The 23,798-nt window shown below is 46.1% G+C and overlaps 1 protein-coding gene across 9 annotated transcripts in view; it reads right to left on the bottom strand.

The window, feature by feature from the left end:
• The window catches only part of LOC140729370 (disks large homolog 4), a 731,896-nt gene that overhangs the window by 55,217 nt on the left and 652,881 nt on the right, over positions 1–23,798 (bottom strand). For all 9 annotated transcript variants that reach the window (XM_073049034.1, XM_073049035.1, XM_073049036.1 and 6 more), the window contains one exon: positions 1,820–1,873. In XM_073049034.1, the coding sequence (XP_072905135.1) occupies positions 1,820–1,873 (54 nt within the window). The remainder of the gene's footprint in view (positions 1–1,819; positions 1,874–23,798) is intronic.

Below are 23,798 nucleotides of genomic sequence, written 5' to 3'. Positions count from 1 at the left end.
TATAAACACAAAGAGTGGAGGGAAGATGAAATACTCTACCGGGGTGGTGGTAGCCCTCCATTCTTCTCTTGTTCATGTTCCTACCTAGGAGTCTCTTAATGCTCCGTTAGTCTCGATAGACCAGGATTTGTGCCTTGGAAAGTTTCCAGGCAAGCCTGGGCAAGGTTTTTTTTTAAATGGAAGACCGGCAGTTGCCCAAGCTGCAAGTCTCCCCTCTCCATGCCACCGATGTTGTCCAAGGGAAGGGCATTAGGACCCATACAGCTTGGCACCGGTGTTGTCACAGAGCAATGTGTGGTTAACTGCCTTGCTCAGGGACACACACGCAGCCTCAGCCAAGGTTCAAACTAGTGACCTTCAGATCACTAGACCAACGCCTTAACCATTTGGCCACGCGCCAACACTTAAAAATACGTAATGAATAGGTAAATAAATAAACATCTGCCACAAGAAAGAGTGCAGATACCGAAAAACCTGTGCAACACAAAACCTTTTCCCTCTCCCCTTCAACCTTCGCTCTCTAGTTTTAGTCTCCGAGTAAAAAATACTGTGACTGTGACCATCCACCCCCCTCACGCCTTTACAAATCACTATAAAATTACCCCTCAGCCTCTTCTGTTCCAGGGAAAACCATGCCACCTACCTAGTGTTACGTACCCGTGACACGTGATAGTGGTACCCTTGTCACGTGACTGGGGTTGAAGTTATACTGGACATGGGGTAATGGTGGAGTGATGTCATTTTCCCGCCAGTAGAGGTCATGTGACAGGTTTTTTCTACAGGGTATAAAAGGAAGACCCACCCTGTCAGGTGGGGCAGTTCGTGGCTGGATTTGCGAAGATGACTTCATATCACTGTGTGATTTAATGTGATGACGCAGTTTAGTTAAAAATGAAGTTTTGTTAATGCCTAAAGTTTAAAAGGTCAGAGCCAACGGTTTCTTTGCCAAGGGAGAGTGAAGTTTGGAAGATAAATTGAGAAGAATCGATTTTCAATGGATTGACTTCGACCGTGTGTGATCCTCATTCGGAAGGATTTCGTTTACTATTCTCACGATAGTCTCCGCTGAAAAAGCGGGAGATTGAGAATATGGTGGAAGGAAGGTCAGTCACTTTAAGCTGTTATATTTAATAAAATTAGACGTGGGAGTTCGACGCTGGGAATCGAAGGACATCGACGTGGAAGAGAATTTACATCGCTTTAAAAAGTCTCTCCTTTTAAAAGTACCGTGAGCTTTTGAACTGTCGGCATATCGTTCTTTGAACTGTTTTCATTCGGCAATTCGCTTTAGAGAACTGAGTTCTTTTCAATACTGCTTTAAAGACTGTTTGGGTCTGCAACGCTATTAAGGACTGTTTGAGCAGCTGAGCTCGGATCATTGTTTGGGTTTGTTTACATTTGAAGGGGGTTTGTTATCAGTGTTTAATAAACGTGTTATTCGTTATAAAACCCCTTGCCTAACTCATCTATATTATTGTTGCCCGAATACGTAACACTAGTCTCTCCTCATAACTCAAGCCTTCCAATTCCCACCAATATCATTGTGAATCCTTTCTGCACAGTATCTGATTTAACTTCATAGTTTGCTGACTGAAATTCTATACTCTGGGTGCAGTCACACCAGTCTGATTCTGAGAGAGCTTCAGCAATCTCCATATATAGACATCCATTGCAACGCAGACCACACCCATACAAACCGTCCACAACTTTCCCACAAGAATGTAATACAGGCTCCACTATGATGCGTGTTGAGACATAAGCACATGTGTACCTGAACATGTGAACACCTACACAGACCAGCTCAACAATGTAGACTTACATAAGGGGGTGCATCCAAGGTGTCGGTGTTCACAATCACTGGAGGTGAGTTTGCCTAAAACAGAGCACAGAAAGAGCAGTTATTACAAGGGTTAAAACTTTTCCTGTTGACATAATGCGTAAAACTGTCTTGATTAGAAAGCATGTCTTATAAGGAGAGGTTGACTGAGCTGGGGCTTTTCTCTTTGGAGTGAAGGTGGATGAGAGGTGACTTGATACAGCTGTACAAAATGATAAGATCGAGTGAATAGCCAGAGACTTTTTTTCCAGGATGGAAACGGAAATATGAGGAGGCATAATTTTAAGGTGATTGGAGTATAGGGCAGATGTCAGAGGTAGGTTTATTTACACGGAGAGTGGTGGATGTGTGGAACATCCTGTCATAGGTGGTAGAGGTAGATAAATTAGGAACATTTAAGATACTCTTAGATAGGCACATGGATAATACAAAACTGGACGGCAAAATAAGAGGGAGGGGTTAGATTAATCATCGAGTAGGTTAAAAGTTGACACAACATCGTGAGCCGAGGGGCCTGTACTGTGCTACATCCTACATAATGCTTATGAGGTTATGCTTGGTGGCACTGAGCTGAGTGAAGTCCCAGGTCAGTGAGAGAGTGTTGTAGTCTTGACACCCAAAGCACTGGGCACCAATGGAGGTCAATTTGGTGTAAGTGAGGAAAGCTCCAACACACAGTTACGGAACAGCAACCATGCAGACAGGGAAAATTCTCCTAATCTTCAGAATAGCAACAGAGGATCTTTCCTGTACAGCACTGTAATAACTCATCTGATGCAAGGCAGTAGAGGAGAGAAAGGAACAGGAGAAACATCAGCAGGTTCAACAGAGGGAGTGAGATCTATGAGGAGTATTTTGGAGTAAGAAAGGGAGAGGGGAGACAGGGTGATCTGGGAGTGAGGAGGATTTATGGATGAGGGAGGGAGAGGTAGATTCAGGCAAGTGAGAGGGAGACAAAGAGATCTAGGAGTGAGGCATGATCTAGGAGTGGGGGGGGGGGGGAGTAGTGTTAGAGAGTTTGTGAACCCTGTAGAATTTTCTCTATTTCTGTATATGACCTAAATGTGATCAGATCTTCACTTCAGTCCTAAAACTAGATAAAGAGAACCAAATTAAATCAATAACACAAAAAACATTATACTTGTTCATTTGTTTATTGAGAAAAATGATCCAACATTACATGTCTTTGAACCTTCGCTTTCTGTAACTGGTGTAACCTCCTTGTACAGCAAAAACTTCAATCGAACATTTCTGGTGACTGTTAATAAGTCTTGCATGTCAGCATGGAGGAACTTCAAGCCATTCCTCCTTACTAAACTCTGAGCTTCCTTACATGGTCTGTTTGCTTCAGGTCCTTCCACAACATTTCTATAGGATTAAAGTCAGGACATTGACTTAACCATTCCAAATCACAAATTTTCTTTTTAAACCATTCTGTCATTGATTCACTCTTGTCTCTCGGGTCATTGTCTTGTTGCATTATGCAATTTCTATTATGCTTCAGGTGACGGACTGCTACCCTGACATTCTGCTGTAAAATGTCTCGATACAATTTTGAATTCATTGTTCCCTTAACGATTGCAAGCTGTCCAGGCACTGAGGCAGCAAAGCAGCCCCAAACCACGATGCTCCTTCCACCGTGCTTCACAGTTCGGATGAGGTTTTGGTGTTGGTGTGCAGTGCCCTTCTTCCTCCAAATATAGCCGTGAGCATTTCTGCCAAAAAGTTCAAATTTTTTCTCATCTGTCCACAGAACATTGCCCCAGAAGCGTTGTGGAACATCCAGGTGGTCTGTTGCAAACTTGAGATGGGCAATTTTTTTTTGGAGAGCAGTAGTTTGGAGAACACTCTTCTTGTTTTTCTTATAGTGGACACATGAACAGAGACTTTAGTAAGATCTACAGATTTCTGCAGGTCTTTTGCTGTTACCCTTGGGTTCTTCTTCACCTCCTTCAGCATTACACGTTGTGCTCTTAGGATGCCCACTCCTAGGGAGAGTAGCAACAGTACTGAATTTCCTCCGTTTGTTGATAATTTCTCTTACTGTGGACAGAGAAATCTTTATAAATGCTTTTGTAGCCCTTTCTAGCTTCATACATCTCTACAATTCTTCTTCTAAGGTTCTCTGAAAGCTGTTTAGATCGAGGTATGGTGCACATAAACAGATATTTCTTGAGAAGAGCAGGCTCTGTCAGTAACCTGACTTTGTGTGTCTTTTTTATAGGGCAGGGCACCTCTACAACCCACATCTCCAATCTCATCTCATTGATTGGAACACCTGACTCAAATAGCTTTTGTAGAAGCCATTACCCCAGGCATTCATATACATTTTCCAACAAATACATGTAATATTGGATCATTTTTCTTAATAAATAAATGAACAAGTATAATGTTTTTGTGTTATTTATTTAACTGGGTTCTCTATCTAGTTTTAGGACTTAAGTGAAGATCTGATCACAGTTTTATGCAGAAATAGAGAAAATACTACGGGGTTCACAAACTTTCTGCATTGAATCACAGTGGATACTTATGCTATCAATTATTTTGAGTTTTATATTTCTATTTGACACAAAAGTTTTTGATCAGTGATCAGTGTCAAAAAAAAGCAAATTAAACCATTGTGATTCAATGTTATAAAACAATAAAACATGAAAACTTCCAAGTGGGGTGAATACTTTTTATATGTAATAGGAGTGAGAGCATTGCTTTTTTTTATATGTAATAGGAGTGAGAGCACTGATTTTGGACGAGATCCCTAACATTCCTTCAGCATCCCCCACTACTCTGGAGGACTCTCACTCTCACTCCACTACTCTCATTCCAGGTCACATAGAGACACAAGCAGGCAGTACAGTATCCTGGTTGAAGGGACTGACAAAAGAGCTGAGAACAACATTGACTTGGCAAACAGCTTCTCACTTAGTGGAGTGTAAAGCTGAGACACCAGGGAACTAAGACCTCGGCTTGCTGGGACCAGCGAAGAGGATGCACCAATTAGAGTAATCAAATCTGATGTCAAAATGTCTCCAACTGTCCTAAGAACTTAAACAGAAGTTTGATTTACATATGTTCTGACACCCTGCACATTATTAAAGCCCTAATCGACTGGGTGTTGTGTCAATTACCCACTTGGACAGATCTCAGGAACACAAAATAAAACAGGATGTTGTTGAAATGTTGTCAGTGAGGAGTCACTTGTCTGAGTCTGACCAGGATTCAAGCCGTTCCCCAGAGAACCAAAGTGAAGAATCTCGACCTGGAGTGAGCTGAGAGAGCAACGCACAAAATATTTGGGGAACTCAGCAGATGGAGCACAGTCTATGGAGAGGAATAAACAGTCGACGTTTCAGGCCAAGATCCTTCATCAGGACTGGTAAGAAAGCCTGAATAAGAAGATGGAGAGAGAGGAAGACCAGGGACATGGGGCTGCTCCCTCAGAGGATGAATTAATGGAGGTTTTGAGAAACAGGGAGGGATGGGCCAAAGTGAATGAGGGGGAACTATTCCTGGAGCAGGAGGGTAGGTACCCAGAAGACTCGGAGTGAAGGGAGTCGACAGAAGAACCAGAAGGGAGAGGAGTGGAGGGTTTCTCCACGGTGAGTTGTGGTTGGAAAGGTGTTGCCTGGAAGGGTGGTGGGAGTGGATTCAACAGGGAATTTGGGGGAAACATGCCGAGATATGGGGTGGTGAGAATCGTTCACTGAACCAGCACAAGTTAGATGAGCCGAATGGTCACAAATCAGATTTAAATAACATGAAATTTGTTGCACTACATACATAAATGCTGGAGGCAATAGGCAGCATCTATGGAGGAGAATAAATATTCAACATTTTTTTTGCGCCACCGTAGTCACTGCCTGATCTCTTAATTTCCTCCAGCATTTTGTGTGTGTGAAACAATGTGATTATGGGGGGGGGGGGCGAAAAACAGAAACACGTTATGAATGTGTTATTGTGTGCACATAGTCATAACCCCTCCCTGTGTAACTTTCTTTCTATAAACAAAGATGTGGATGTGTGTGACCCACATTCTGATAGTCAGCTCCCAACAGGGGAGACTCCTTTAAGAGAAATAATTCCTGAATATTTTTAATTCAGCTTTTTAAAGCCTTTCTTTTAATTATTCAAGGGAAGCTGTAGAACAAAGTCTTCTCACCCCCCACCCTGCTGTGTTGAGGCGAGAGTGTGATGAAGCCTGGTTTACATTGTTATTATACAGCTCCCTCACAATCACATCAGCATGGGCTGTCGCTGAAAATTATCACCTGCCATCTTCTGGTAAACTCTCTCCTGTTTACTCCTCTCTGACGACACTTCCTACCCCCTGCTCTGTACCATTCCTGATGACAGAGGGCTGAGAATTCGCCTTTAATTGGAGAGGTCCACCAACCCCTTCTTCATAAAACATCAGGCAGTACAGCACAGTACAGGCCCTTCAGCCCATAATGTTGTGCTGACCATTAATCTACATCAAGATCAATCTAACCTTTCCTCCCCCACATAACTCTCCATTTTCTTTCATTCCTGTGCCTGTCTGAGAGTCTCAAATACCCCTCATGTATCTGTCTCTACCACCACTCCAGGCTACATGTTTCACACTCATTAAAAATATTATTTCTGACATCCTCCTATACTTCCTTCCAATCAGCTTAAAATTACGCCACCTTGCTTTAGTCATTTCCACCCCAGCTGCATTATACTACGAGTTCCCTGTAATGACTGTCTCTCTCTCTCTCACACAGAGGGCAGACATGCTGGCCTACACACCCCCATATTACGGGAGGTCCATCTATCCACGGTTCCTCTATATCCGGCTCCCAGTGTGCTGTATCATCCTGTCCCTCGGTGTAGCTGGCAGAACAAGGAATAGACCCCTGCAACAATTCCACATCTGCACACACACAGCCCCGAAGCCAGAGATGCCTCAGCCACCGCGCCTATGGACGGCAGCTTAAGCCAGAGCCGGGCATCAGAAGGTGAGAAAGAACATTTCTAATTCCACTGTGGCAACCCCAACAGAGTACTGCGGCGATGGAGGGGAGAGCTATCTAATGGGGGGGGAGGGGGGCAGCAGCAAGCTACACCACTGCCATGCTGAGGGAACGCCTGTGACAATGGCAAACCTCTAGAGTGGGGTTTCCACAAGCTGACAGTTCTCTCCAGTCCAACAATCACCATCAGCAAATTGTGCCATCTCCTTACCCCAAAGTTCAAAAGAATTTTATACTCGGAGTACATATGTCACCAGATATTACTTTGAGATTCATTTTCATGCAGGCATTCCCAGGAAAATAAAAAAAACAGAATTCTAGTTTAATGCAAGGAAGTGAAGGGGGGCACAACACTATTACAGCCCAGTGTGTTCTGGAGTTCAGAGTTCAATTCCGGCACCGTCTGTAAGGAGTTTGCACGTCTTCCCCATGAACAGTGTTGGTTCAGCCCGGGTGCTAGAGTTTCCTCCCACGATGTACTGGTTAGTACGTTAATTGGTTATTGTAAATTGCTCTGTGATTAGGCTAGTATTAAACAGGTGGGTTGCTGGGAGGTGCAGCTCGTTGGGCCAGAAGGGCCTGTAGCTCCAAATAAATAAAACAATTTACGAGAAACTGTACATAAACAAAGACTGACAAATAATGAATGTGTAAAAGACAAACCATGCAAATAATAAAAATAAATAAATACATATATAATACTGAGAATGAGTTGTAGAGTCCTTGAAAGTGAATCTTTTGGATTCACTAAGTGAACTACTTCCGTGTTGAGGTGAGTGAAGCTATCCACGCTGGTTCAAGAGCCTGATGGTTGAAGAGTAACAACTGTTCCTGAACCTGGTGGTGTGGGAGCTAATGCTACTGTACCTCCTATCCGATGCTAGTAGTGAGAAGAGAGTATGGCCAAGTGGAGGTGGCATCTTGCTGTGTATGAGCTGATGCCTGCTTTTCCTACATTAAACTCCATTCCTCTGGAGATGGAGGTGGTGGGATCCTTTTCATGGGTTTTCCCTGCTTCAGATACCAGTTAACCAATTCTCCCTCCCCCCACCCCCCCACACAACCTGCTCTTTGGAGGAGGAGTTTCTGCAGAGGCCCAGAAAGGAACTGGGTGTGCCAAGCCCCTTGTCTCTCCCAAATAAAGGTCCTTCCTACTTCAGGGAAGCACCCTCCCAAATGCAGTGAAGCTCCTTCCCAAACACAGGTCCCTCCTCCTGCAGGAAAGCTCCCTCCCAAATGCAGGTCCCTCTCACTGTAAAATGTGTGCAACTCCTGGTGTTTCAGAAATCGGAGCTGCCTCACATATTTCAACAACTGATTCAGAGCCCATGACCAGCTCGATGCAATGAGAAAAAGAGAAATAAAAAGGTGCTAGGAACTGGAGAAGGCCGGACATCTTGGAGGGCTGGAGGACCCTACAGAGGTAAAAGGGACCTCATAGGGTTTAGTCAGAGCCAGTTTGGATCGTGCTGGGATATTTAGGAAAAACCATAGATAACCAGCTATAGCTCACTTTGGATAAAGCAAAGTACTGCCTCACTCCAACAGAAACTGAACAACATAATCTCCAGTCCCCCACGAGCTAGCTCTGCAGAACTGCAGAGACGCTTGTAAGTTCAATGCTAATTAGTGCTGAATTATAGACTGAATTTGCCACAGGCTTCGAGACCCCGAGGAATTTTTGACAGACTGCTTTGTGCTCTGGAACTCTGACAGGCAAGAGAAATGAAATGTTGTCACCACATCATTCTGGAACAGCTTCAAAACCTGCATCTCAAGAGGAAAAGGAGGATTATTCCTGGCCAAATATCATGCTTCAGGGAGGATTACTGAGAGAGAACGGTTGGCTAGAACTCACCTACCCATAGGAATATCTTACATAACATTTTGGAGGGCTTAAAACCTCAACTGAAACAATGAAACGCTGCAGCACACCCTCAGTTACCTCCCTTCATGCAATGTGACTCTCCCTCGGTTACCTCCCTTCCCTCAGTTATTAATCCTCCCACAGTGTGATCCTGCCTCAGTTACTACTAATCCCAGTGTAATCCTCCCAGTTAGCACTCATCCCACAGTGTGACCCTCCCTCAGTACCACCCCTCCCACAGTGTGACCCTCCCTCAGTACCACCCCTCCCACAGTGTGACACTCCCTGAGTACCACCCCTCCCACAGTGTGACCATCCCTCAGTACCACCTCTCCTGCAGTGTGACCATCCCTCAGTACCACCCCCCACAATGTGACCCTCCCTCAGTACCACCCCTCCCACAATGTGACCCTCCCTCGGTACCACCCCTCCCACCGCGTGACCCTCCCTCGGTACCACCCCTCCCACCGCGTGACCCTCCCTCGGTACCACCTCTCCCACAGTGTGACCCTCCCTCAGTACCACCCCTCCCGCAGTGTGACCCTCCCTCGGTATGACCCCTCCCACAGTGCGACCCTCCCTCAGTACCACCCCCCACAATGTGACCCTCCCTCAGTACCACCCCTCCCACAGTGTGACCCTCCCTCGGTACCACCCCTCCCACCATGTGACCCTCCCTCAGTACCACCTCTCTCACAGAATGACCCTCCCTCGGTACCACCCCTCCCACAGTGTGACTCTCCCACCGTGTGACCCTCCCTCAGTACCACCTCTCTCACAGAATGACCCTCCCTCGGTACCACCCCTCCCACAGTGTGACTCTCCCACCGTGTGACCCTCCCTCAGTACCACCTCTCTCACAGAATGACCCTCCCTCGGTACCACCCCTCCCACAGTGTGACCCTCCCTCAGTACAGTCCCTCCCACAGTGTGACTCTCCCACAGTGTGACCTTCCCTCAGTATCACCCCTCCCACAGTGTGACCCTTCCTCAGTACCACCCCTCCCACAGTGACCCTTCCTCAGTACCACCCCTCCCACAGTGTGACCCTCCCTCAGTCCAGTTCCTCCCACAGTGTGACCCTTCCTCAGTACCACCCTTCCCACAGTGTGATTCTCCCTCAGTATCACCCCCCCACAGTGTGGCCCTCCCTCAGTACCACTCCTCCCACAGTGTGACCCTCCCTCAGTACCACCCCTCCCTCAGTACAGTCCCTCCCACAGTGTGACCCTTCCTCAGGTACCACCCCTCCCACAGTGTGACCCTCCCTCAGAACCACCCCTCCCACAGTGCGACCCTCCCTCAGAACCACCCCTCCCACAGTGCGACCCTCCCTCAGAACCACCCCTCCCTCAGTACAGTCCCTCCCACAGTGTGACCCTCCCACAGTATCACCCCTCCCACAGTGTGACCCTCCCTCAGTACAGTCCCTCCCACAGTGTGACCCTCCCTCAGAACCACTCCTCCCTCAGTTACTACTCCTCCCATAGTGTGACCCTTCCTCAGTACCACCCCTACCACAGTGTAACCCTCCCTCAGTTACTACTCCTCCCATAGTGTGACCCTCCCACAGTGTGACCCTCCCTCAGTTACTACTCCTCCCATAGTGTGACCCTCACTCAGTACCAACCCTCCCACAGTGTGACCCTCCCTCAGTTACTACTCCTCCCATAGTGTGACCCTCCCTGTAACAACCCTACCACAGTGTGACCCTCCCTCAGTTACTACTCCATCGTGTGACCCTCCCTCAGTTACTACTCCACCCACAGTGTGACCCTCCCTCAGTTACTACTCCTCCCACAGTGTGACCCTCCCTCAGTTACTACTCCACCCACAGTGTGACCCTCCCTCAGTTACTACTCCTCCCACAGTGTGACCCTCCCTCAGTTACTACTCCTCCCACAGTGTGACCCTCCCTCAGTTACTACTCCTCCCATAGTGTGACCCTCCCTCAGTTACTACTCCTCCCACAGTGTGACCCTCCCTCAGTTACTACTCCACCCACAGTGTGACCCTCCCTCAGTTACTACTCCTCCCATAGTGTGACCCTCCCTCAGTTACTACTCCTCCCACAGTGTGACCCTCCCTCAGTTACTACTCCTCCCATAGTGTGACCCTCCCTCAGTACCAACCCTCCCACAGTGTGACCCTCCCTCAGTACCAACCCTCCCACAGTGTGACCCTCCCTCAGTTACTACTCCTCCCATAGTGTGACCCTCCCTCAGTTACTACTCCTCCCACAGTGTGACCCTCCCTCAGTTACTACTCCTCCCATAGTGTGACCCTCCCTCAGTACCAACCCTCCCACAGTGTGACCCTCCCTCAGTTACTACTCCTCCCACAGTGTGACCCTCCCTCAGTTACTACTCCTCCCATAGTGTGACCCTCCCTCAGTTACTACTCCTCCCACAGTGTGACCCTCCCTCAGTACCTCCCCCCACAGTGTGACCCACCCTCAGTACCTCCCCCCACAGTGTGACCCTCCCTCAGTACCTCCCCTCCCACAGTGACCCTCCCTCAGGTACCACCCCTCCCACAGTGTGACCCTCCCTCAGTACCTCCCCTCCCACAGTGTGACCCTCCCTCAGTACCACCCCCCCCACAGTGTGACCCTCCCTCAGTACCACCCCCCCACAGTGTGACCCTCCCTCAGTGTGAAATTCCCACAGTACCACCCCCCACAGTGTGACCCTCCCTCAGTGTGAAATTCCCACAGTACCACCACCCACAGTGTGACCCTCCCTCAGTACCTCCCCCCCCCACAGTGTGACCCTCCCTCAGTACCTCCCCTCCCACAGTGTGACCCTCCCTCAGTACCTCCCCCCCCCCACAGTGTGACCCTCCCTCAGTACCAACCCTCCCACAGTGTGACCCTCCCTCAGTTACTACTCCTCCCACAGTGTGACCCTCCCTCAGTTACTACTCCTCCCATAGTGTGACCCTCCCTCAGTTACTACTCCTCCCACAGTGTGACCCTCCCTCAGTACCTCCCCCCACAGTGTGACCCACCCTCAGTACCTCCCCCCACAGTGTGACCCTCCCTCAGTACCTCCCCTCCCTCAGTACCACCCCTCCCTCAGTACAGTCCCTCCCACAGTGTGACCCTCCCTCAGTACCTCCCCTCCCACAGTGTGACCCTCCCTCAGTACCACCCCCCCCCACAGTGTGACCCTCCCTCAGTACCACCCCCCCCACAGTGTGACCCTCCCTCAGTGTGAAATTCCCACAGTACCACCACCCACAGTGTGACCCTCCCTCAGTGTGAAATTCCCACAGTACCACCACCCACAGTGTGACCCTCCCTCAGTACCTCCCCCCCCCCACAGTGTGACCCTCCCTCAGTACCTCCCCTCCCACAGTGTGACCCTCCCTCAGTACCTCCCCCCCCCACAGTGTGACCCTCCCTCAGTACCAACCCTCCCACAGTGTGACCCTCCCTCAGTTACTACTCCTCCCATAATGTGACCCTCCCACAGTGTGACCCTCCCTCAGTACCTCCCCCCCCCCACAGTGTGACCCTCCCTCAGTACCAACCCTCCCACAGTGTGACCCTCCCTCAGTTACTACTCCTCCCATAATGTGACCCTCCCACAGTGTGACCCTCCCTCAGTACCAACCCTCCCACAGTGTGACCCTCCCTCAGTTACTACTCCATCGTGTGACCCTCCCTCAGTTACTACTCCATCGTGTGACCCTCCTACAGGTCCCACTCCTCCCACAGTGTGAATCTCCCGAGGACGGTGAACCACTGGACTTCTAACTGAATGTACCTGAAACACACAATCATACACACACACACACACACACACACACACACACACACACACACACACACACACAGACACACACACAGACACACACACACACACACACACACACACACACACAGACACACACACACACACACACACACACACACACAATCATACACACACACACACACACACACACACACACACACACACACACACACACACACACACACACACACAGACACACACACAGACACAGACACACACACACACACACACACACACACACACAGACACACACACACACACACACACAGACACACACACACACACAGACACACACACAGACACAGACACACACACACACACACACACAGACACACACACAGACACACACACACACACACACACACACACAGGAACATGGCAATACAAACACACACACGGTCATACAGACAAAGACACAGTTATACACACACAGTGACATAGTAATACAGACACACACACAGCAACACAGTCATACAATCACAAACACCGTGACATAGTAGCACAAACACGGAGAGACAGTCACGTAAACAGACACAGTATAGTCATACAACCACACACACACAAAGTGACTGTGATATAAAGATATGCAGTGACATTTTAATACAAATGCAGAGACAAAGTAGTACAAACACAGTGACACTGTCATACATGGTGACAGTCATACATACAGACAGTAATATAGTTCTAGAATCAAACACAATGGCATAGTATTAGAAACACACACAGTGGCATACTAGTACAAACACACAGTGACAGTCATACAAACACACACAATGATTAGTAATACACACAGTCATATACGCATACAAACACACAAATAGCAACATTGTGATACAAACACAGTGACATTGTAATACCAACACACAGTGACAGTAATACAATCACAGTGACACAGTCATACAAACACACACCCTGACAGTCATAAAAAACAGTGACAAGTAATACAAACACACAGAGTCACATAGCCAAACACACAAACAGTGACATTGTAATACAAATACACAAAATGACACAGTAATACGGACACATACACAATGACATTGAAACATAGAAAACCTACAGCACAATACAGGCCCTTCGGTCCACAATACTGTGCCCAACATGTACTTATTTTAGAAATTACTAGGCTTACCTATAGCCCTCTATTTTTCTAAGCTCCATGTACCCATCCAGGAGTCTCTTAAAAGACCCTATCGTTTCCGCCTCCACCATCGCCACCGGCAGCCCATTCCACGCACTCAACACTCTGTGTAAAAAAAACTTACCCCTGTTATCTCCTCCACACCTACTTCCAAGCATCTCTTCCAAGCCCTCTCATGTTGGCCATTTCAGCCCTGGGAAAAAAACCTCTGACTATCCACATGATCAATGCCTCTCATCATCTTGTACACCTCTATCAGATCACCTCTCGTCCTTTGTTGCTCCAAGGAGAAAAGGCCAAGTTCACTCAACCTATTCTCATAAGGCATGCTCCCCAATCCAGGCAACATCCTTGTAAATCTCTTCTGCACCCTTTCTATGGCTTCCACATCCTTCCTGTAGTGAGGCGACTAGAACTGAGCACAGTACTCCAAGTGGGGTCTGACCAGGGTCCTATATAGCTGTAACATTACCTCGGCTCTTGAACTCAATCCCACAGTTGATGAAGGTCAATGCACCGTATGCCTTTTTAACCAGTCAACCTGCACAGCAGCTTTGAGTGACCAATGAACTCTGACCCCAAGATCCCTCTGATCCTCCACACTGCCAAAAGTCTTACCATTAATACTGTATTCTGTCATCATATTTGATCTACCAAAATGAACCACCTCACATTTATCTGGGTTGAACTTCTCATCCTATGGATATCCCTCTGTAACCTCTGACATCCCTCCACACTATCCACAACACACCCAACAAATTTACTAACCCATCCCTCCACTTCCTCATCCAGGTCATTTATAAAAATCACAAAGCGTAAGGGTCCCAGAACAAATCCCTGAGGCACACCACTGGTCACCAACCTCCATGCAGAATATGACCTGTCTACAAACACTCTTTGCCTTCTGTGGGCAAGCCAGTTCTGGATCCAAAAAGCAATATCCCCTTGGATCCCATGCCTCCTTACTTTCTCAAAAAGTCTTGAATGGGGTACCTTGTCAAATGCCTTGCTAAAATCCATATACATTACACCTACTGCTCTTCCTTCATCAATGTGTTTAGTCACATCCTCAAAAAATTCAATCAGGCTCATAAGGCACGACCTGCCTTTGACCAAGCCATGCTGACTATTCTTAATCATATTATGCCTCTCCAAATGTTCATAAATCCTGCCTCTCAGGATCTTCTCCATCAACTGACCAACCACTGAATTAAGACTCACTGGTCTATAAATTCCTTTCCACTCCCTTTCTTGAATAAGGAAACATCATCTACAACCTTCCAATCCTCCGGAACCTCTCCCGTCCTCATTGATAATGATGACATGGTCATACAAACAGTGACACAGTGATACAAATACACAGAATGTAACATAGTCATACAGACACACACAGTGTCATAGTAATACAAACACACCGTAACATACTCATGCACACACATAGTGATTAGTAATACAAACAGTAACAGTGATACACAGTGACATCATAATACAAATACACAGTAGTATAATCATACAAACGCACACTGTGACAAGTAACACACAGAGTAATATTGTCATACACACTCAATCAGATAGAAATACAAAAACACACAGTAATTAGTAATACACATACAGTCACATAACAATACAAACATATAAAGTAACAGTGATACAAACACAGAGTGACATTGTAATACCAACACACACACGCACACACACACACAGTGACATGGTCATACAAAGACATTGACACAGTAATGCAAATACACAGTAACATCGCCTTACAAACACATAAGTGTCACAGCACACACACATTGACATAGTCGTACAAGCACACACTGTTACATAGTCATACACACAGCGACATATTGATACAAACACACACAGAGTGAGATAGTAATACAAACAAATTGGAGCTAAAATAGAGTCAATTGGAATTACAGGGAAAAACCTCCACTGGTTGGAATCATACCTGACACAGAGGAATTTGGTTGTGGTGATTGGACATTACTCATCCCATCCTCAGGACATCACTGCAGGAGTTCCTCAGGGAAGTGTCCGAGGACCAACTGTCTTCAGCTGCTTCATCAATGACCTTCCTTTCATCATAAGGTCAAAAGTGGTGACTCCTCAGATAGGAAGCAGTTCATACCCAAATGCAGCAGGACCTGGACAATATCCAGGCTTGGGCTGATATGTGACAAGTAACATTTGAGCCACAATGACCATCTCCGGCAAGAGAGGTTCTCACCATCGTCCTTTGATATTCAGTGGTATCACCATTGCTGAATCCCCTGCTATCAACATCCTGGAGTTTACCATTGACAGGTAACTGAACTGGTCCAGCCATATAGACAATAGACAATAGGTGCTGAAGTAGACCATTCGGCCCTTCGAGCCTGCACCGCCATTTTGAGATCATGGCTGATCATCTACTATCAATACCCGGTTCCTGCCTTGGCCCCATATCCCTTGATTCCCCTATCCATAAGATACCTATCTAGCTCCTTCTTGAAAGCATCCAGAGAATTGGCCTCCACTGCCTTCTGAGGCAGTGCATTCCAGACCCCCACAACTCTCTGGGAGAAGAAGTTTTTCCTTAACTCTGTCCTAAATGACCTACCCCTTATTCTCAAACCATGCCCTCTGGTACTGGACTCTCCCAGCATCTGGAACATATTTCCTGCCTCTATCTTGTCCAATCCCTTAATAATCTTATATGTTTCAATCAGATCCCCTCTCAATCTCCTTAATTCCAGCGTGTACAAGCCCAGTCTCTCTAACCTCTCTGTGTAAGATAGTCCGGACATCCCAGGAATTAACCTCGTGAATCTACGCTGCACTTCCTTAACCCTGGAGACCAAAACTGTACACAATACTCCAGGTGTGGTCTCACCAGGGCCCTGTACAAATGCAAGAGGATTTCCTTGCTCTTGTACTCAATTCCCTTTGTAATAAAGGCCAACATTCCATTAGCCTTCTTCACTGCCTGCTGCACTTGCTCATTCACCTTCAGTGACTGATGAACAAGGACTCCCAGATCTCTTTGTATTTCTCCCTTACCTAACCTTACACCGTTCAGATAATAATCTGCCTTCCTGTTCTTACTCCCAAAGTGGATAACCTCACACTTATAAACACCGTGGTTACCAGAGCAGGTCAAAGGCTAGGGATCCTGCAGCGTATAACTCACCTCCTGACTCCCCAAAGCCTGTCTACCATCTTCAAGGCTCAGGTCAGGAGTGTAATGGAATACTCACCACTCGCCTGGATGACTGAAGCTCCATCAACACTCAAGAAGCTTGACACCATCCAGTACAAGACAGCCCACCTGATTGGTACCCCCTGCCACAAGCATTCAATCCCTCCACCTCCCTCCATCGACGACCAGTTGAAGTAGTGTGTACTATCGCCAAGATACACTGCAACAACACACCAGAGTTCCTAAGGCAGCAACTTCCAGACCCACAACCACTACCATCTAGAAGGATGAGAACAGCAGATAACTAGGAACACCACCACTTGGAAATCCCCCTCCAAGTCACTCACCATTCTGACTTAGAAACACATCACCGTTCCTTCATTGTCACTGGGTCAAAATTCCCTCCCTAACAGCACTGTGGGTGTACCTACACCTCAGGGACTGCAGCGGTTCAAGAAGTCAGCTCATCACCACCTTCTCAAGGGCAACCAGGGATGGGCAATAAATGTTGGCTCAGCTGGCGAGCCCCACATCCCCTAAATTAATATATTTTTAAAAACAGACACAGTAGCATATTAATACAAGACACACAGTGACATGGTGATACAATTATATAGTGACAGAGTCATACAAAGATACAGAGACAGACTCATACAAACAAACAGTAGCATAGAAGTACAAACACACAGTGATATACTAATAAAACACACACAGTAACATAGTCATACAAACACTCACACAGTGACATTGTAGGCCAACACACACACAGTAATACAAACTCACAGAGTGACATTGGAATATAAACACACACAGTCATACAAACACACGCACAGTGACACAGTAATACAGACATTATAGACAGACACAGTAAAATACGGACACACATTGACATAGCCATACAAAGATACACAATGACAGTTCATGCAAACACACAATAACAGAAATACATATGCACAATGGCATAGTAATGCAAACAATCACACAGTGACATAGTAACAAAAACAACATGACACAGTAATACAGACACACACAGTGACAGAGTAATACAAACATGGAGACAGCGACACAGTCATACAAACACAGACAGTGAGACAGTGATACAAGCAAACCAAATGACATGGCCATCCAAACACACAGTGATACATTCATGCACAGTGATAGTGATACAATCACATACAGTGATATAGTCATGCACACACATATTGACATGGTCATCCAAACACACACAGTGTCATTGTAATACAAAAATACACAGTGACATAGTCACACCAACACATGCACACAGTGACATTAACACACCCAGTAACACATATACACACACACAGGCACACAGACAAGACAGACACACAGATGAACCTGACTGGACAGATGATAGTGGTAGGACTCAGCCCAGTGCTGAAATATAACAGGAAAATTTACTGGAGCTTCACAGAAACCCATCCAAATGCACCCTGACTTTTAGCAGATTTGGCTTGTTTTTGGCAATGGCTCACACCAGTGTGTTCTTTGCAGGTGCACGCAGGCAATTTCAATAGCAAAACTGCAATATGGATACCCTGAACTTCCGTGGTGTTCAGCCTAAAAACTGGAGGCGTTCGTCATGGACCACATCTGGAATGTAGCCACCTTTCCAAGGATATCCTTGAAAGAGATCAAACCTAAACTTTAACTCCCATCCCCTGCATCACCTAATGAGTCATCACTTCCGTCCATCTGGCTCTGACAGAGTTCCAGGGACAATGAATAGTTGTTGGAACAGTACGATCTTGAGAGTAATAACGATGGGTGTTGCACTGTGCAAGGGGCAGTGCCGAGCAAGTGATGTAGCAGCCAAGACAAAGGAGCAGAATTCAGTCATTCAATGCATCGTCTCCTCTGGCATTCCAAAATGGCTGATCTATTTTCCCTCTCAACCACTTCTCCTGCCTCCTCTCCATAACCTTTGACACTCTTACTAATCAAGAACCTATCAACTTCCGCCTTAAATTAATCCAATGGCTTGGTCTCCACAGTCAATTGTGGCAATGATTCACCACCCTCTGGCTAAAGAAATTTCTTCTTGCATCATATATGCTGAGAAAGCACTAGACCCTTTTTTAGACAATGAGATCATAAAACATATGAGCAGAAATAGGCCACATGGCCCATCGAGTCTGCTCCACCATTCAATCATTTACCCCTCCACAGCCCCACTCCTGGTCTTCTCCCTGTAACGTTTGATGCCATGTCCAATCAAGAACCTATCAATCTCTGTCTTAAATACACCCAATGACCTGGCCTCTACAGCTGCCTGTGGTAATAAATTCCACAAATGTACCACCCTCTGGCTAAAGAAATTTCTCTGTATCACTGTTTTAAATGGACACCCCACTATCCTGAGGTTGAGCCTTCTTGTCCTAGACTCCCCCATCATGGGAAACATCCTTTCCACATCTCCTCTGTCTAAGGCAAAGAGTGGTTGTAGACGGGTCATATTCTGCATGGAGGTCGGTCACCAGTGGAGTGCCTCAGGGATCTGTTCTGGGACTCTTACTCTTCGTGATTTTTATAAATGACCTGGATGTGGAAGTGGAGGGATGGGTTAGTAAGTTTGCTGATGACACAAAGGTTGGAGGTGTTGTGGATAGTGTGGAGGGCTGTCAGAAGTTACAGTGGGACATTGATAGGATGCAAAACTGGGCTGAGAAGTAGCAGATAGAGTTCAACCCAGATAAGTGTGAAGTGGTTCATTTTGGTCAGTCAAATATGATGGCAGAATATAGTATTAATGGTAAGACTCTTGGCAGTGTGGAGGATCAGAGGGATCTTGGGGTCTGAGTCCATCGGACGCTCAAAGCAGCTGCGCAGGTTGACTCTGTGGTTAAGGCGGCATATGGTGTATTGGCCTTCATCAATCATGGAATTAAATTTAGGAGCCAAGAGGTAATGTTGCAGCTATATAGGACCCTAGTCAGGCCCCACTTGGAGTACTGTGTTCAGTTCTGGTTGCCTTACTACAGGATGGATGTGGAAGCCATAGAAAGGATGCAGAGGAGATTTCAATGATGTTGCCTGGATTGGGGAGCATGCCTTATGAGAACGGGTTGAGTAAACTCGGCCTTTTCTCCTTGGAACAACAGAGGATGAGGGATGATCTGATAGAGGTGTATAAGATGATGAGAGGCATTGATCGTGTGGATAGTCAGAGGCTTTTTCCCCAGGGCTGAAAGTTGCCACAAGAGGACACAGGTTTAAGGTGCTGGGGAGCAGGTACAAAGGAGATATCAGAGGTAAGTTTTCTACTCAGAGAGTGATGAGTGCGTGGAATGGGCTGCTGGCAACGGTGGGGCAGGCGGATACGATAGGGTCTTTTAAGAGACTTTTGGACAGGTACATGGAGTTTAGAAAAATAGAGGGCTATAGGTAAGCCTAGTAATTTCTAGGTAGGGACATGTTCGGCACAACTTTGTGGGCCGAAGGACCTGTATTGTGCTGTAGGTTTTCTACGTTTCTGTCTAGGCCTTTCAACATTCAAAGGGTTTTAATGACATCCATCCTCATCCTTCTAAACTCCAGCAAGTACAGACCCAGAGCTATTATACGTTCCTCATATAATAAACCTTTCATTCCTGGAATCATCCTTGTGAACCTCCTCTCAACCCTCTCCAATGCCAGCACATCTTTTCTTAGATGGGGAGTCCAAAACTGTTCACATTACTCAAGGTGAGGACTCACCAGTGCCTTATAAAGCCTCAGCATCAAATCCCTGCTCTTGTATTCTAGACTTCTTGAAATGAATACTAACATTGCATTTGCCTTCCTCACCGACTCTACCTGCAAGTTAACCTTGGGGTGTTCTGTACAAGGACTCCCAAGTCCCTTTGCATCTCAGATTTTTGGATTTTCTCCCCATTTAGAAAATAGTCTGCATATTTATTTCTACTACCAAAATGCATGACGATGCATTTTCCAACATTGTAGTTAATTTGCCACTTTCTTGCCCATTCTCCTGATCTGTTTAAATCCTTCTACAGCCTTCCTGTTTCCTCAACACCACCTACCGCTCCATCAATCTACGTATCATCTGCAGACTTGGCAACAAAGCCATCTATTCCATCATCTAAATCATAAACCTACAGCACAAAAAGAAGTGGCCCCAGCACTGACCCCTGCGGAATACCACTAGTCACCTCCCTTGCTCTAAAGAGAAGAGCCCTAGCTCACTCAGCTTATCCTCACAAGACATGCTCTGTAATCCAGACAGCATCCTGTTAAATCTCCATCACCTAGCCCATGATCTTTTCTTGTTGCTGCCATCAAGTAGAAGGCCTCAGGACTCAGGACTCGCACCACAGGCTCTGATGCAAGACTCACAGGTCTATAATTCCCAGTATTATCCTATTACCTCTCTTGAATAACCATTTGACTCACTGGGTCGATCCCAGCTCTCGACAGACAATCCCTTGCTATATTCCCTGCTTCCCTGAACTCCTTCAATCTATTCCCTTTCCCTATCAACTCTCAATTGATTGCTTTGGCCATTACTTACTCGAGGGGGGGTAATTCAGCAGCACAGGAAACCAGCTATCTCACTGGATCACAGGAAGAACTTGCAAACTCCACACAGACAGCACCCATGGTCAGAAGTGAACCTGCGTCACTGGAGAAATGAACTGCACCGAGCCCTGCTCCACCAAATCTTCCCTTGATGTCTGAGGTTACAAAGCTGAGGAGAGGGCAGGATCACAGAAGAATTTAAAGACAAGCAGGGAGATGTTGGCAGACCAGGAGTTGGTCTCGGCAGTGATGACGGAACAGGAAGGTGAGAGCTAGGACACAAGAAAGCAGAAATCTGGATGCCTTCAAGTCTTCAGGGAGGTGGGCAATGTGGTAGAGTCATTGACAGGATGAAGAGTAAAAAACCAAAGAAGAAATTGGGTGAACTGGATTTACAACCGTTAGAGAAAGGGAAATAAATTCTACATTGAGAGAAGGTGGGAAAGAAGGTCAGATAAAGTTCATGAAATAAGGAATTATAAACTTAGAAGAAAACAAAAGGATCTGATGGGAGCACAGAAAGAGATGAGCAATGGCATTAGCCTTGAATTTATGCTCCATAGTTCTTGCTTCCCAACGCTGGGAAAAAGACAGAGTATTTACTCTCTCCGTAGCCCTTGTAATTTTATACATGGAGTTAAAGAATGACTGGTCTCCTTGAACTCTGAGGACCGAGGTTAACGGCTGTGTTACAAAGTTGAAGGAGTCTCTGCTGAGAGGATTAGCTGGCGAGAGTGATGGGATTGCAGTGAACAGGAGTGAAGGGACTCTGGGTGACTAAAAGCAGCATTCCCTCCACAGCTGAGTAGCCAACCATTGCTCTGAACAGGAAATGTTTACAGGGCCTGAAAACAGGGCAGCACTTTATATGATTTTTTTTGTAATAAGTATATTACTGCATCAGCATTCAGTAGGCCAGAGATTTATTAACAAGAAGCCACAACTTCCATTGTGTGTATTGTTACACTGACAGTATAAATACTTTGAAGCTCTAAGGTTGTGCTACATTTATTATTTAGAAAATTTATAAATTATATTTATTAATATAATTAACTGAAGGGCATTTCAATTATATTGACATAGATTTCAAAATTATATTAGCATTATAAAATTCTAACTCCACAGCAACAAAAGCTATGTTTGCAGGAACACTTCAGTTGCAGTATGGCCATGCACCCATGTAGCTTAGAGGAAAGAGTGCCAACCAGCCAGTAGTAACACAGTAAAAAGGAGGCATAGTGTCCTGGCCTGGCCCAACTTTCAACCACTCTGGTGTCCCAAAATGTTGGGGTAACTGAACCCCAACATTGAGGGAGAAACAAGGATGAAGGCAGGAGATGTGGAAGGCAGTCAGTACAGGCTACTTCTCCTTACATAGATCCTCACATTAAGCAGGAAACTATTTGGCCCATCAGGTCTAACTGGCTGTCAGAGCATGCCAATTACTTCATTTTTCCCACTTGCCTTCTCTCACCCTGTGATCATTAAGGCAGCGCAGTAGTGTAATGCTTTACAGCAGCAGCAATCAGAAGATTAGGGTTCAGTTCCTGCTGCTGTCTGTAAGGAGTTTGTACGTTCTCCCTGTGACCGCACGAGTTTCCTCCGTGTGCTCCGGTTTCCTCAGAAATGTAGGAATTAGGGTTAGTAAGTTGTGGGCATGCTACATTGACACTGGAAACATGGTGACATTTGCCAGCTCACCAGAGCCCATCCTTGGACAAACAACATGTTTCCATACATGCACAGCAAATACAGCTAATCTTTCTTTCATTTTTAAAATTTCTCTTGAGAGAAACAGACCTTTGTAGGGAAACATAATTGGAAGAAATGCACACAATTCACAACCACCAACATTGAGTTGGGGTTTTGCTTTGAGGCTGGTCTGACATGATGATGTTATTACATAAAAGGTTTTTAATACGCTTTTGTTGTGTAGGTTTTGAAGTTCAATAAAGTGTGTTACGGGTTTCATTAAACATAAAGCACCTCATTTTGTTTGATTTGTGCAAACCATCACAATGAGGAGAAATACACAAAAAGTGCTGGAGGAGCTGAACAGGTCAGGCATCGTCTATGGAGGGCAATAAACAGTTGACATGTTGGGTATTCATCAAGACTGTGCTGATGTTTTCTCCTGGTGGGGGTGGGGAGGGGTCGTTGCTTTGCTGCTGCTTACACATGGGGGGGGGTGTCTTTGGAGTTCTAATGTTTTAACTGTCATTCATTCTTTGGGGCATTCCTCTGATATTTGCAAAGAAATTGTTTTTCAGGATGTATATTGTATACATTTCTCTGACATTAAATGTACCTATTGAAACCAGTGTTGGTCAGCAACTCAAACAACACATTTCTCCAAATGTTTCAATGTGCATGGGACAAATAAACCTAATTTTTTTATACCTGCACTTTTGGAGATAATCACCAGTAGCCAATCCATCTACTAAC

Source organism: Hemitrygon akajei, chromosome 6 (assembly GCF_048418815.1).
Source record: "Hemitrygon akajei chromosome 6, sHemAka1.3, whole genome shotgun sequence".
NCBI lineage: Eukaryota > Metazoa > Chordata > Chondrichthyes > Myliobatiformes > Dasyatidae > Hemitrygon > Hemitrygon akajei.
This window is presented reverse-complemented; position numbering and strand designations above follow the sequence as displayed.